This window comes from Plectropomus leopardus, chromosome 23 (assembly GCF_026936395.1).
Source record: "Plectropomus leopardus strain MGB_pleo_1.0 chromosome 23, ASM2693639v1, whole genome shotgun sequence".
Taxonomy (NCBI): domain Eukaryota; kingdom Metazoa; phylum Chordata; class Actinopteri; order Perciformes; family Serranidae; genus Plectropomus; species Plectropomus leopardus.
The window spans coordinates 12,274,026-12,291,007 of NC_142198.1; the positions used below are offsets into that span (position 1 = coordinate 12,274,026).

The 16,982-nt window shown below is 37.8% G+C and overlaps 1 protein-coding gene across 2 annotated transcripts in view; it reads left to right on the plus strand.

Annotated features, from left to right (window-relative positions):
* LOC121961901 (phospholipid-transporting ATPase ABCA1) overlaps positions 1 to 16,982 on the plus strand; it is a 222,396-nt gene that overhangs the window by 115,219 nt on the left and 90,195 nt on the right. For both annotated transcript variants that reach the window (XM_088073211.1, XM_088073212.1), the window contains 7 exons: positions 501 to 579; positions 4,380 to 4,582; positions 6,734 to 6,782; positions 8,689 to 8,796; positions 8,987 to 9,016; positions 10,454 to 10,593; positions 14,692 to 14,819. In XM_088073211.1, coding sequence (XP_087929337.1) covers positions 501 to 579; positions 4,380 to 4,582; positions 6,734 to 6,782; positions 8,689 to 8,796; positions 8,987 to 9,016; positions 10,454 to 10,593; positions 14,692 to 14,819 — 737 coding nt within the window. The remainder of the gene's footprint in view (positions 1 to 500; positions 580 to 4,379; positions 4,583 to 6,733; positions 6,783 to 8,688; positions 8,797 to 8,986; positions 9,017 to 10,453; positions 10,594 to 14,691; positions 14,820 to 16,982) is intronic.

Consider the following 16,982-nt stretch of genomic DNA (forward strand, 5'->3'; position numbering starts at 1 on the left):
CCATTAGTCTGCAGGCTCTTTGAGGTGAGCAGAGTCATTTGTTTGAAACAAATAAATACACATGCAAACACCTTTTGTGGGCAAGGTAGAACAGTACCTTTCCTCGATGACGACTTTGTAATTCAGTGGAAGATTTTGCAATTACACAGGCAATATAACTGGGAAACAGAGCTGCATGCAGTTTGATTGTCTTGATGTCATCCAGTGTGATTAAACTCCATTTAATAAATGTCATAAGGTCCTTGCAGTGACATTTATTGTACCTTTTGTTAGAATTAAAATGCTATTGTAATTTGTGTTTATTGTCTTAGCCTGAAAAGTTACATCACAGTTTGACCACAGTGTCTCATGCACAGTTTTGTTTAGAGCAATTAAATAGAAACTCGTGGATGGCATCCATTATTCCATTAATGTGAGAAAGGAGTTGTCGTGGAGGCACTGTTCATCATTCTAAGTGGTAAGGCTTGATAAGGCCTTTCTAATCCAATTCTGATTAACAGGAGAAAGACCGTCCTTCGAGGAGCGGTAGCCCGGATGATGGCATCGGCAGCCAAAGCTGGGGTGACACTAATCCCTCAGGTAGAAACTTTATCTGTGTTACTGCCAGACATATTTTAGGATGAGCACCTAACCTGCAAACCTTTATCAAAATGTTATATATTTGGTACAGCATGCAGTTAAACAACAATTTATTTTTAGTAGTTGTGTAAATATTTAATCCAAAAGTGAAAACTCTTGCATTATCTACAATAGATCAAAACTCCAGTAAAATGTGTAAGTTACCATTACACTCAACAAGCAAGGTACTATAGCTCAGCTCCATGTCAGCCTAAAACAAATAAAACAAACACAAGATTCTGGGAACAGATCCAAAAACAGGCAAACAATAACCATACAATTTCCCCAAATAGCATGTGTGCTGAACATCCATTTGCTCATAGATTTTTTGTTCACCTCTACAATACCAGAAAAGGACAGCATGGGAGTAGTAAAGTAGCTGCAGCCTTTAGATGCTGTTGAAATGTTCTAACTACTGGTAGAGTGCACTTTAATGTCCCAGTAAAATGGTTGGTACAAAATGGGAAAGCAGGATTTTTAGGAGAGGAGAGAGAGTGAGTAGAGTTTTAAAAGTGCAGAAAAATGACGTCAATATGGACAATGATGGACACTTGAGGATGAAAGTACAGTGAAGTGTATTTTTAACATGATATTTCAGAAATTATGACAAATGTCCTGCAAATGAATGATCCCTTCTAGCAGTATTTTTTTATATTAATACATTATGTCAAAGGCACTGCTGATTGTCAGCTGATGGCAAATTGATGTGATAGGTTCAGTGTCTGGTAGCTGTTGTTCCTTCTTTCAGACATTTGTGGTCTTCACTATCAGCTTTGACCCCAGGCTTTCACCAACAATAATAGATAGTAGCAGGGTTGGTCCTTTAAATTCAATAAAACATTTCTATGAATTAGTATTTTTTACATTTGAGAGGGTTTTTTGTAGTGACTCTAATCATAAAAGCAGCACCAAATATGCTAATCTTTTAGTATTGCAAGACTGATTAATTTTCCATTCACTTCTCTTTTTAGTAAAGTTTTAATTCAATCTTTTGAATATGTATTAGCTATCATCATATACACTTCTACAATCAAAACACAAACTTAACGACAGCTACAAAGACACTCACAAGCCCATACCATGTCTCATTATTGTCATATGATGTTATAGGATTATTGATCTATGTGAAACATAAATTTCAAACATCGATTGATAAATCTTCCCCTGTCTGTGCAAAACCAACTGATAGTGAAATATTTTGATCACTGCACAGAGACTCTGGCCTCATCATCCTATCTGACATCCTAAACGTTCAGATTACCAATATAAAGCAGACTTAATCAATATTTTAATAACAGTGTATCAAATGTGAAAACACGTTACTCATAGTGATGAAGCGATAAAGAACTTTGTAGTGGTTTTCAGCTCATTTTTTCATCTATCTGAAGGCAACTTTACCATTCTGGTTCTCTCTCAGTGCTTTCACAGCTTAATTTCTGGCCACAGCAGGCAACTGTTTTCTCAGGAAAAGCTCTAAAAACCACTGTACATTACCTGCTCAGTACCAAACTGCAGAAAGACAAGCTGGCGCACAAAGTGAAGCATTTAATAGCTTGAAGTAATACGTTACCCGCAAAACGATCATGTGTATATCTACAACTCACTGTTTGTTACCTTGAGTTCATGAAGCAAATCTGTTTTTCTTACATGTCTCCACGGATAACAGAGAATCCTAAAAAGGCTAATAATCTTTAGGAATAAAAGTAATCTATTTCAGAAATCTGTTTGCAAACTTTCAGGCAACTTTTGCAGTACAAGCCAAATCTCATTTATCTAATGGAATGATCGGTACTTTCCAAACACATACATTGTTGCTAAAACATTAACATTCAAAGCACATCAGTACAAACAGTTTTCGGTATGCTTGGGCCTTGTTACTTGTAGGCAGAAGTAAACTAAAACTACAATGTTAGCCGTATCAGCTTAAAAGGAGAAGGTATATTGTGTTTACAACTTGTTTAAAGTGCGCTCCAGTGGCCAAAAAAATCAGTTATTGCAAGTTGAAAGTCTAGCGCTGTGTCCTAAAACGAATATCTCCCTTAGTACTCTGACTTTTACTTCATTGCGTACACTATGAACTGACTTTTGTAGTGTGCGGCAGGGTAGAGTTGTCTCAAATCAAACCCTGTTCTTTGGCGTGCTATTTTTGTGATTGTTGTGATCTGAAATGTGATTTCATGACAAATTCTAAATAATTGTGCTGCATGTTGCAATGTTTATAGGCAGCTTTTTTGCAATGATAATACTTGGGCTGGTGAAAAAAATAGTTGTTCAGGGGTTATGCACATTCAGTGTTTCCTACGGAATTGTAAACTCATGATGTATATCAACAGTGTGGTGGTAGTACAAAATATATTTGTACAATGCTGAGGTTTTCACAGCGGTTGGCGGCTGACATTTCAGAAGACTAAATTGTGTTTTGTATCTCAACATTACTGTTTGTAGGCAACAAAGCCACCATTGAGAGTATGACACTCAACTTTTTGAATTTATCAGTGCACCTTATCATACTGCAGTGTACCTCATTTTGCCATTCTTCACAGTGTGAGCACACTCATACACTAAAAATAGCAAGTATATGCACAGAAGTATCTGGTTTGAGATACATCATGGAATTTTGTTATATGGTGTGGGTGTATTCTAATTATAGCACATTATCTTTTTTTTGCAGTGCTGTAGAGTAATGTTGTAGAGTAAACTACATTTTTTACAATTGAAGATGTTACATAGGATTCCAAAACCATCATGGGCCAGAATCCTCATTGAAGTTATCATCCAATTATCCATTGAGCTTACAGTAGAGTGTGTTAAGCAGATGATCAAATTGTAATATTCCTGACATTACTTTAGTTTTTCTTGATGGAATTATGTAAGTATAAAAAAATGTAGAGACACAGCAGGAGCAGATATCTCCCAACTAGAAACCTCGTGAGATGCTGCTGACTTGATTTGTTTTGATCATTTTCTGCCTTGATCAAGTAAACAAAAGTACTCATGCAAGACATGATCTGAAGAAAAATCTTAGGTAGGCTCCGGCTTATTATGCACCTAAAAATCAATCAATGCCCATACCTTCAAAATGATTATATACATAACGGTTAAATATAAGATAGAAAATGCCATAAAAGTAATCACATTTCCACAAGTGACAGCACATTTCTCTTTATTACCACGCACACACACACCAGCAAACAGGCAGAAACACACACACATTTTCACAAATAATTCAGTCTGATGTGTGAGGCAGATCCATTTACTTCTTCATAAAGCACCAAGCCGCTGGTTGTTAAGCTGCAGTAATTATGTATGAGAGGTTCTGGATCAATAATGGATGCGATGCGTTCTGCAACACTGTCCTGATTGATTCTCACTAAGACCCAGCTTCAGAATGGATGAGGCAGGAGAATTATGTCCACTGATCTGTTTCAGTATGTTTAAAGGTCACATCAGGTATGTTGTGATCTCCATACATCACACGGCGGTAGTTAAATTTTTGCTCACATTTTTCTGATACTATTTTGTTTCAGTATTAGGTTTTTAGATGCTTTGAAGGCTCTTCTTCTGGAACCAATCGTGGAGGTTGATCTTGAATTCTCCATCTATTAAATCACTCTACCAAAGATATTAATTGAGAAGGATGGTGCATAAAAGGGGGAAAAGAAATATGTATTTCTCACAAAGCTCTGTTGTTTGAGTTTATGCATTTTTGCCATCCTTTGGTGTTTTTTACTTAAGTATTTTTTTGGCTGTTTGTCCAGCAGATTTGGCAGCTCTGGGTCAAATTGTGCTGCGCCACGTTCCTGAGGCAGTCTTCTTGGAGAGCATTGGTCAGGAGATCACCTACATACTGCCTTATGGTGGAGCCAGGGATGGGACCTTTGCCCTGCTGTTCCAAGAGCTCGACCTAGCCATGACTGACCTCGACCTGACCAGTTACGGCATCTCTGACACCACGCTGGAGGAGGTATACTAAGCGTAGGGTTGACAAGCCCCCACACATAAAGAGAGGCTGCCTGCATACACACAGAAATATGAAAGTACACTTTAAAATGTTGCCCTTGTTTTTTCCTTTCCTTTTGTTAATGGTGCAGTTACATTTTATAAGACACGTACTGTGTTTTCCTTCTTGTCTTCCGCTTCATTTATTGTCTTTTTCTGCTTCTGTAGAGTCTGTGCATAAGCATACGGAACTTTGGTGGACAGTTCTGTTCCATTTTTATTTATTTCATGTGACTCAAGACCACAATCGCATGGTATGGAGCACATACAAAACATTGGTTAGAAACATATGGCATACAGCATGACTAAAGCAACAGATGTTACTTAAACAAAAGTAAGGCACTCTTCAAAAGGAAACCAGATTTGCAAACAACTTGTGGCATATCTGATTGTCATAACAAAATTATTTTAAGCATAGCTGAAAGGTTTAAATAGTAATTTGGCATATACCTTTTTCTATAATCCACATTCACGGTTTACACACTTTTGTTCAAAGAAATTATTGATTTCCCAAACCGTTATCATTACAAAGGTTACAGATTTCTAGAGAAACACATGTACTTACTAGTCATTTTGCATATTCATAATTTACTGTATACCAATCGAAAGATAAATTCACAAACAACTATACTAGCAGTGACAACAACAACAGCACTAAAAAACAAACAGCAACAGTGCATGCCTTTATTACCTTCCAAAATCTTTAGGTTTTCTGCTGTTGTTCACTGTAAAATTACAAATAGACTGCCTGTAATTTTGGTTTTCATACTTGTCATACTTCTGAGTTCAAGACCCACGCTAACGCACACACACCCGGACTATGCAGGCTGAGCAAATAGTCATACATAATTTGATGGAGTTAAAGAGTTATATCATCATCTCTCTGTCACCAAAACTTTCCCTTCTAACTGTGATACAGAGTGGTTATCTTCCCAGCTCCCTATAGGCCATATTCTAACTGGCATTTTAACTTAAAGGTTACAGCCCTCCCATACTCAAGAAACACAAATTACAAAGTTGGTAGCTTTATGACAAGAAACTTTATATTTTAGCAAATTTATGCATTATGACACATTTTTCAAAAGGTATTAGTTCCATTTTACTACAGTCTCTGTAAGCACTGACCCAGTTTTCAAGTAGTAATAGTAGAATTATGATTACACATACAATACGCTGTTTTATTTCTCCTAAACAAATGACTCACACAGTAGTTTGGCATCCAGACTCGTCTTGGATCATAAAGCTGAGTGACTGTTAGTTAAAGCTCTACGTGTAACTCAGTCATGAATCAGACACTCATGGCCTGCAGGCAATGTAAATAATTCCTTTTGAATTTCTAAAATTCAGACACGACAAGGTTATTTCACTCGTCCGTGTCTGCTTTTGAAGTGCGACTACACTTCAATTGAAATACACAGTGATTTCCAATATACGGCAGTAAAAACAAGGGCTGATAGATGGGATGCTTCATGGAAGTTGGTCATATAATAACAATCCTGGTTATTGTTCTGAATAGCCTTTGTGAGTACTTTTGGACTGTTTCATGATGTCAGTAGTTCTATTTTATGTTTTTGACTGATGTAATTCACCACATAAATTCACAACCAGGACAAATTATAAATGTTGTAGGCCTGGCTAGAAGTGTGCAGAGACTTTTAAGAGGATAGATGTGGAAACGGGGCTTAACATGCACAGCAGAATGAAATAAGAAAAGGTCATTTTGAAATATTTCACAAATATAGAGATTTATTTATTCTGACATATGGCCTGAATTAATAAATTAAGTCAACGAGGGCACTGCTCTCAGAGAGGCCAATTGGCAGGTGCTCAAGTAAAGGTTAGGGTCTCTGTGGATGCACAGCCCTGATCTGATTCTGAGCAGGAACTTGACAGGGATAACTGGCCTCGGCAATAAATCTGTATACACTTATTGAATATACAGTATATTTAGTGCTGTGACGAAAAAAAAGATATGATAGCAGCTCGGTTAACACTTGTGCACTGCAGTATCATTAGTTTGCATTAATCCTACTTGTATGTATGCTTTTAAAGTGACAGGATGCATACTATATATTTTATTACATACTGTATTGATACATATTTCTTGATCTTGCAGATATTTCTGAAAGTGGCAGAAGATACAGGAGTGGATGCAGACATACAAAGTAAGGTGACAATATAATAATAACGTTAACACGTGGGGAGAAAAACAGTACAATGTATAGCATCTCTGGGACACAATGGTGTCACTAACTATTCATAACTGCATAGAACTTTGTACTTTCTGTCTATCTTGGGAAAAATACATTTATGTCAGAGGACATATATCACTGGGTTCACATTGGATGCAATCTATTTTTTCTGCGAGCCGCCAGCAAACTTTACAGGAAAACACACAGAGAATCTATTATGAACAATATAAAGGCTATATTAGATATTATATAAATGATTGGATAATAATGAATGATAAAATGTCCATTCCATGCTTTGTCAGAATAAACAGAGAGGAGAGAGACAAGTGGACGCACACAGAAAGTCTATGAGACAGACTAGTGCACACACACAGACACATAAGCAAGCAGAGACAGAGATACCTGCAATTCGATTTAACGGCCAGACGACTACTGACAGGCAGCTGTGCAATAATTAAAATATTGGGGGCCTTTGCATCCAACATAAACCTGACGTCACAGTACCAGGGTGAGCACCACAGCTTAATGTGATCAACTGAGATGCATCAAGGTAACACATCTGCCAGCTTGTTCCACTGTAAATCGATAATCTTTCAGATTTTTATTTAAAATAATGTCTTTTAAGTCACTACAAATCACTGAATGGGATAACACAATGGGGATTGAGCTCATGACCCACTGATGAAAGCCTTTGCATGTCTATGGTGATATTTCTGTGAAAAATAACAAGTGCTGCACAGTGAGTAACGCGTTTTCCATCACCCAGCAGTGGTTGGTGTGCTCGAGCAGGTAGGCTGAACTAATGTGACATACATGTTATTCAGCCTACTTGTGTATGAAGTGGAATATGGTTTTACTTTCGCTGCTAAAGTTGCAAGTGAACAGCCGAACAAACAGAGAAAAGAGCGATGACTACAGACAAACAACTGCAAACTATCTGACATTACACAGGCGACACTGTTTGGATCTCTGGGATTTGAGATCGAAAAATACACCTGCAATTACCAGTTATAGCCATAGGTGCTGCAAAAGAAAACAAAACTGAGGTCTTCAATATTGTATCTTTAAGCCTTTAACATCATGGTACAAACATTTTTCTACCATTGCTGACATAGCTATTGACAATCTTAGCCTTTTGTGAGAAAACACCCTCTCATTTCTACATTTCACTTACACAATTGGTCTTGGAGCTAGAATTTGGTGGTAACACAAGGCACCTGCAGAGTGTTGCTTGATGGTATTGCACTGGGTTGAATTTATGAGCTTTAAAAAAAACAAATACAATCAGCACTTTGATAGTTGAGAAACTATCTGAGTTTGACAGTGGCCGTTTTATTTGTGTCCACACTGCAGTAACATTAATCAAATAGAATAAAAACAAAGAAACTAAAAAAAAAGCAAGAATCTTAATCATTACAATAAATGCCCAACACAAACAAATTGCATCAGAAAAGATGAGTTAATAGCAGGTAAACTTCATGGCAGTGTTTGCAGTAGTGAGTTAGTTATTATCTAGCTATTTCAAAGGGAGAAGTATTTTTTCTTAGGTGCTTTTCTTGCCCCCATGTGTACTCACATTGCATTTGAGTGTGGAATGATATTGTGTTTTCCAACCAATTCTCAAATATCATTGATGGATCTCAGTGGATAAATAGCCCACTCCCTTATTTGCAGCATTTCTGTTTGTGTCTCGCGCCGAACAACTTAATTTTTTAGTTTAATCTCAAAATCCGATTTCCTCACGTTCATAAAACACCTGGGTGTGTGCTATTACAGGGAATAATACGGCGTCTTGCAGGGCAGGTAGCTTTTTTTATTGTTATTTATAACCCTAAATTGGGTCAGGCCAAAACAACATATCTTATTTGTATTCCCACAGCAACAAAGGAGCTGTTGGTGAAAGACTGCAAAAGAGGCTCCCCCACATCCAAGCGGAACAGCATCTCCAGCGTCCACATGAAAACAGAGCAAGTCTCTGGATTGAGAGGCAAGTCTTCCCAAATTTATCATACAGCTTTTTTTTTTTAATATGGTAAGCCCAATTAAACTTTTGCTAATTTACTTAATAATACAGGAACTTGAATGATTACTAAAAGTTATGTGGTCTATTTTTAATAGAAAAGTAAAATTAACTGTTATTCATGGTTGAGGCTTGTCTCTTTCTGTTTCTTTTTTAGACTTTAAGGAGATCACAAGTAAAGTGGAAGGTAGGTACTATATTTCATTCTTTCTTCCGACAACCTTTGTTTTCTGATAACAGCAAGTGTCCGTTTTTTTCACACTCCTTTCAGTCGTCTTATTAACTTCATTTAGTTTGGCTTCAATTTGACTGTTTCACCTCAGTGGCCATTTTGAAAAGAGGGCATAAACAAGAGCTCTGTCTTCAGAATAAGTAATTTTCCAACAGAATTTCTGTCCAATCCATACAACACTATCTAACCTGTCTCTTCAGCTTTTCAATTTTGCCCTAATGAAAGAAATAACTTTCAGACAATGTCTTTCACCATGAAAATAGTTTTCAATCAGAATATGCTTTATTCTCTTAATGACTACAGTGACTGTATAGTTCTTTTTTTAACTAAAGATATTCTTGGATAGTCTGAGATATAAAATAAGGTGTCAATAAAGCCCTTGTTAATCACATTTCTCTCTTGAGAGTGGATATATTATTGATCTGCCCTACCAGGCACAAGCCCAGAGGCCAGTACTGTCAGGCGCCCCCTCCGCCTTACCTGCAAAAGGTTACTCAAATTGATAAGTATAGTACAGGAAGAGACTAATAATGATCATAAAGAAACACAAAACAACCACAATAACACAAAATGACCAAAGTGATAAGAAGACCAAATAGACCTAAAATGAGTTCAGAGAGACACAGTATGACCAAAAAGATCTAAAATGTCTTCAAAGAGAGAGAAATAAACCAAAAAAGACACAAAATGACTTAAAAGACACATAACAACCAGACCAAAAATAACTTCAGAGATACGAATTGTCTTCAAAGAGACACAAAACAACCAAAAAATTGACTTCGTAGATATACGAAGTGACTTAAAAAACACACTTAGCAGACCAAAAAAACCCAAAATAAATTTCATGAGGCACAAATTGACTTCAGACACAAAAAGATGTGAAATTGCATTAAAGAGACAGAAAAAGACCACAAAGAGAGGTACAGGCACAAAGCGACCAAAAAAAAGGCACAAAATAACCTCAAAGAGATACAAAAATACTACAAGGAGACACAAAACGATCACATAGAAAATAACAACAAAGAGACACGAAACCTCAGAGAGATGCATAACTGCTAGAAAAACACACAAAGTAACACCAGCAAAAGGCAAAACCACCCAAAAAGTCTGTGTCTTGTAGGACAGCTGGTGGGGTCTTTTTGCATATCTTCGCCTGGGGGTCCATTGTCTCATAATCCGTCCAAGCTCCTAAATTATGTCTGAATATAATTTCACATTGATGATATATTAAATAAAATAGTTGCTACACTATGGAATGAGCTAGTGCGGCTGGCAGGTTTAACACTTAAGTTATATTTGATCAGCCCATTAGCTGCACTGGAAAGTGTACTCAGCAGGTTTTTTACATATGCATAGATGATAAATAACACTGCGGGTTAATGTCCACTCCAGACTTAAAGAGGAATGCCAGTGTCAGCGGGAAGGGGTCCACGGTCATCATGGGATGGGAGCTGATCAGGAGGCAGTTCCTGGCGCTCTTTATCAAGCGCTTCCACCACGCCCGAAGGAGCCGCAAGGGACTCATTGCCCAGGTAATGGCCTCAGTCTGTCATATTGATGGATTGAAGGGTTATACAAGGAGGGTTGCATGGGAGGATCAAGGTAGGATTGTGTGAAATACATGTTGGCTTTCAAAATCAGTTAATGACAAATATGATAGAGTAAGCTCGTTTAGAACCTGGAGGGAAAAGTCGTGTCATCCATCTTGATTTAGTCAACAGTTGTGGAATTTAAGTTGTGGGAGAAGAAAACGAGACAGAAGGTAGTATATAGAAAAAGAAAAAAGGTTTGAAAAATGTGAAGAAAAGCAGCGAGAAATGAGGTCATATTATCAGTAAATCGCAGCTACAATAATCATTACTCTCAAAGGAATACTGGAGGGACTACAGGAGCAGAGTGTTTATTGCTGCAGGCGAGGAGATTTTAGTTTTCATGAATCACTTTCTAGCATCAAAGTGTCAATACCTAAGAGGAGGATACTCTCAGCCCACATAAAGCTGATTCTTTTTATCTCATCTCTGCATTTTGACACAAAGTAGTGCCTAGTGTGGTCAGGAAACTGTTAATACATTTGTGTACGGGATGAGTCGACGGCAGGTGTTTTTCTGCCTTCAGAGCACCGTCAGTTACACCTGATCACTGTGATTGTCACCAGAAAGCCAAAGTGACACCCATGATTTGTTTTTCCTTCATTTTCCTGCGCGCTAATCATGTGTTTTCGTTAGCTATGTATTAAATCTGATCGCATAACAATTACCGAGATGACAGACTGCTATTAGCCTATTAAGTGTACGTCTATATTATTTTGCTCCTCATAAACATAATTTCAAAAGTCAAAGCCAATAAACAGGCGCAATTTAAACAAGTCAAAACCAATTTCAGTAAGTAGCAATTTTCAAGGGACTTAAATGATTTTTGTTCCCCCAAGTTCTGAAAAGTGTGTTCTGACTTAAATTATATTGACACGCCACCCATCTAGATTCATCTTGTGTGTGTGAATATCACGTAATGCCATCAGTTATGACAGCTGCCATGATGCTGAGATTATCATAACTGGAAAAGCTCACTGCTTTTTGCTTTGTGTGCATGAGAGAGAGAGAGAGAGGGAGAGAGAGAGAGAACAATGTTTCACCTTTGCGAGGTTCTTCTTGTAATTTGCTGCAGTACCAATCCCCATTAGTCACTGTCAATCCTGGACGTCCCTCTTTAGTGGGGACGCAGAGCAGGATGGAAGGATAAGTGTGTGAGTGTGTACGTACAAAGGTGCACATTGTCTGCAAGGGCGCACTTCCTACCTCTCCCTCTTTATTCATTTGGCTAAAGGTTTTTTTTTTCTCCCCCCATCATGTCAACAGCTCCCATTGTCAGCAGATATGATTGTGTGGTGAGGTAATCTCCTCGAATACAAGCGGTTAGGGGAATATAAAAGAGATTATGGCATGTAACACAAAAGCTGTGATTTATGGGGATGAAAGTTGGGGACGGGCGAGCGTTGGCAATGTCAGAATCAGGGAGAAGCAGTTAGCGGTTGTGCTACGGTGGATGAGCTGAAGGGTTCTGGTGTTTGGAGCTCAGACTGAGCGGACTACAACTCCCCTTTCAAGCTGCAGCAGCAGATGATTTGTGATGTGTAATTCACAGTTTTTGTTGTTTTTAAATCTAATTACTGCTACAGATGGGTACAGGAAGTGTTTGTTTTTTAGTATTAAAGTTTCCGTATTCCTTTTGTTCACTGTTGTGGATTTTCCAATAGAAATCACAATATGATTACCAACTATTTGTTGTGTTTTGTCTGAGCGGTGTGAAAAGAAAGAGACCACATTAACACATCAGTAAAAATATCCGTGCCGTTGCTATTACCCACTCCAATGCAAGCCGCAGCAATAAATTCACAAACAAAATAAGATAGACACGAATGTTTGTTGAGGAAACAAACTAAGTCTAATGAGCCATTTGACTTTGCGGGAAATAAAACACATCTTAATTGTGTTTTGGTGTTTATACCCAGTTTGCATATAATCCTGTCCTCCTCTTTAAATCCTCACTAAACTTGAGAATGCGCTAAACTCATGCATTGTTCATGGGAGTGCCTTGGCTTTGTGAGCATAATGACTTCTCCCCATTTTTTGCAGATCTCTCTCAATGGAAGAAGTACCAGCTGTCACCTGCAATTACTGTTGAGAGAGAAAGAGAGAGAGAGAGAGAGCAACAGAAAAAGAATAGTTCTTTCTTTTGCAGTCCGCCATTAAGCTTTTCAGTCTCATTGCTGCTCTTTATCTTTCCTCCAAGCACATTTCCACGGCCGTAGCTCCATGCAGTAAATTCCGGATTTTCAATTGTAGCATCTTGAATTGGCCTGGCAAATTGCATGCCCCGCAATTAATCAAGTGTACGCAAACCTCCCCCTGCTGCCGAGTGCGCCCCAACCTACAAGTGATTAAACATTAAAGATAGCTTGCATTTTTCCCACTGACCTTTTTGTCAGCTCTAACAATGAAATGAAAAGAGAATTACATGACGGAGAAAAGAGGATTGGAGAGCGAGGTTTGTTGGAGAGGAAACGGGAAGCGTGGCAGCATCTGGTTAAAAAACAAAAGACAAGAGAATAGTGAGAAACTAATTATATCTGAGTGGCCAGATGATGGTGGCAGTGCTGGAAGTGTTTAATCAAACTCATAAAGCGTGCAGAAGAGCCCAAACAAGTTGGTGAGGAGCATATTAATGTGCATGCGTTATCGCAGCGGTCCTGCGTGGTTGTTGATTGCATCAGTCTTTTTTTTTGTTGCATGTAATGACAGTGAGGCGGCTCTGGGAGGGGAGTGATGAAATTGATCTTGCATGGAATCTTGTGCCGTCGTGCTTACACACATAAACATCTGTATCAGCCTTGTAGATGTGTATTGTTTTAAGGAGGACACCATTAATTGTATCCCTTTTTAATAATGTAATCGTATGTTGTAATATTAAAATGATCATAGAATTAACACAGCCTATTTCCACAGTTAATATGATGTACATACCGCTGTGCTTAAACACTATACAGTAGCTTCGAATAAAGCTTTGAGGCAGATAATTGGAAGGATATTTATTCCTGGATTAACTCAAGTTCCTTGAGTAATTGTTGTAGCCCTAGAAGCCGGCAGCATGCCTTTAAAGAGACAGTTCATCCAAAAATCACACAAAAAGAGCTAATTGTTGATCTAGATTGTCTTGGTTTGAGTTGGAGTGTTGGAGATATCAGCCATAGAGATGTCTACCTTCTCTACAATATGATGGAGCTACATGGCATTCGGCTTATGAAAAACTGAACAGGGATGTCTTTTTCTCTTTCTTTCTACCAAACTACACCTGCCAACCACATCAATGTGCAGAAGCAAGCATGCTTTTACTCATTGATGAGAGGCTCATGCTTATGACAGTGCGAGATGTGAATAATAATTATGTCCTTCTGGACTAAGCTGTAACGCTAGCTAGTTGAGTGGTGTGAGGTCAGTTAGCAGTGAATGCACGTTTCCCTCTGCAGAGTGATACAATTGTCAGGTGTAGAAAAACAATTGTTACTTCAGGAAACTGCTTACAGCGAGGTCTGTGGATTATCCTGAGTAACCGGGTCTGATTTTTGAAAAGAGACATTGCTGGTGAGTTTATAAAGTAAAATCTTTTGACACTTTGAGTAACATTTAGTTCCAATATACTAGAACGAAGGCAGACATCTCTATGGCTGATATTTCCAACACTCTGCAACTCACACCAAAGCAATCTAGATTTTTTTTTAATCAACATAATACATTTAGGAGGAAAAATATGTATTTTAGATTTTTGGGTGAGCTGTTCCTTTAAAGCTGAAAGTGAAAGTATAAAAATTGTGCAGTTGAGTTTGGTCCATTGTGATACTTTTGGGAGTTAATATTAATAATAATAATATACTGTTTTGTCAATTTGGTATTGGTGAACAGCATCAAAATTAATTTGCTTTCTTCTTTGCAATTTCTTCTCTGAAAATTACAAGATATAATCAAAATCTTTTTGTGCTTTTATTAATTTCGGTATGATTTTACTACAAAGGACTTTCCAGAAGGAGCAGGATAAAAATCTAAATACAGATTTTGGCTTTTTCACCCTCCTTCTAGGTGGTCTTGCCTGCTTTTTTTGTGTGCCTGTCTCTGATCTTCACACTCATCGTCCCACCGTTCGCTGAATATCCGAGTCTGGAGCTGCAACCCTGGATGTATAATCTGCCTCAAACCACCTTTTACAGGTAATCACATATTGATATAGCATAGAATGAACTCTTTGTGTTGTTTTGTATTGGTTTTCATGGCATTTAACCCGATTTAGCACGGGTTTTAATTTATATTTGGATATTAACAACAATCTGTAATACTTTCCATAAAGTTTAATTGCTGTTCTGTTGCTGAATTATGTTATACACACAATAATGTAATTACTCAGAAGCAGCATAATTTTCCCAGTGAAGAATCCTCTAGCAAGTAATGTTTACTGTTATCAGAGGCAGAGTGTGTGAATAATTTGAAGAACTGGTTAGTTCTACTGGCAAATGAACAAAAGGCTAAGAGAAACTTAAACTTCAGTGACAGAAAATCAAAGGAAAAAGATGTCACAGTGCTGCTCACACTGTTTGATCGCCAAGAGATTTTTTTGCACTGCTGAGGTCATCAATCTGGACGTTGTCCCCGCTGTGGTGGCAGCTTGCTATTCTGTCACTGAGAATCACAGCCATACGTGGTGACAGGGGATGGCCCTGGTGGACTTCAACACCCACTGAATACAAACTTGAGTTATTGCAGAGGGTGTGGATGAACATAAAAACAACACATAGATGCACTGCTGTAAGAGGCTTTTTTAAAAAAGAACCTCACCTTATGCAATATAGTGCTTAATGAACACCTCAGACAGAAACATTCATCCCTATTTCCATGTCAACATTTACTGTATAAGGCAGAGATAGGATTTCTTTACTGTCTGAAATATATAGAGCTATCTCCATATTCACACAAATTAACTAAAAGTTGCTGCAAAATGATTCATCCTTCACTCTAACAACAAAAGGGCTGTAAGGATGCCAGTTGAATTCTAATATGCATCACTCATTACAGCATCTGTCCAAACCATCAAACTAATCTTGACACTGCATTCATACTCTGTTCTTTTGACATGAAGCTGTCATTGCTTATCTACCCGGCAGGTGTTTCATTTCCCCTGGCAGCACTTTGTAGAAATTCACTTTGAAGATGTCAGGACACAATTAACTGTAACCTGAAACTGGTTTATTTAAGATACTATCTCAGCACTTGGTCCAAGTGAGAGTCTACTCTTTTTTTTTTTTTTTTTGCAGGTGTTGACATATTTTCTGTACATACTTTTGTTTGCCTTTAATGTGGTGGTGAATATTTTTAAAGCCTTGCTGAGTATTACTGTAGAATTACAGAGTCATATTTTATGTATTTAGGTATATCCCCACAGTATCAGTCCACTACAGTGATAACTGATTGTGTGCTTGCTAGGCAACTCACACTACTGGCATTATTAATTTTGTGCACTTTTTTTGCTGGACCAGTCTTATCACAGTTTTGGCATCGTATATATACATACCAACACGTCTATCATACATAATAACATGTGGCTCATTGAGGACACTGGTAGTATTACCTTTGGTAGTGATCCATCCACAAAAATTTTATAACATGACTTTTTTCTTCTTTGAAGTTGAAGCTAGAATCTTGAAACAATATACTACACTTGGAGCTTAATTGCACTGAAGAAACTTTCTCAGTACTTTTTGTTCTTCAGATAAAAAGAAGACAAGAAGTTTGAAATTCCATGTTATGCCTTTCTTCCAGACCTTTGCTCTGTGCTGATGCAGAGAATGCAGCTGAAACATTTAAATGTATTTCTGTGTCTCTGTCCATGGTGCTAAACCATTCAAAACAGTCTCTTTCTCTCTCCATGGTACTGAAACAGTCAAGCCCTGTGTATTTAGTTTCAATTACTACATTTCTGGTTTAGCGACATGCATAATTAGAACTTAGTAACAACCATCTAGTAGTGTGACAGACGTATACTACCAATAAACTCATGAAACTCAAGAAAACATCTGCTACTAACCAGTAGCAGATGTTTATAGCAATCTACCTAGATACTAAGGTTTTTTTGAAGCAACACCCTAAAGGCACCTATCTATAAAAGATAATTGTAGTGACACAATGTTGCTGTGTGTTTTTACAAGACTGAAAAGACCTTTACATGACACTGTGATAATATCTCGCACTGTGCATTCTCTTCCTTATGTCAACACAATACAACTTGTGACAAGTGGGAATACAATTCTAGCTCATAAGTAAAGGTTCAAGATTCAGCCATGGGATTTCAGAGCTGCTTTGCCTACTTTTTCACATCGTCT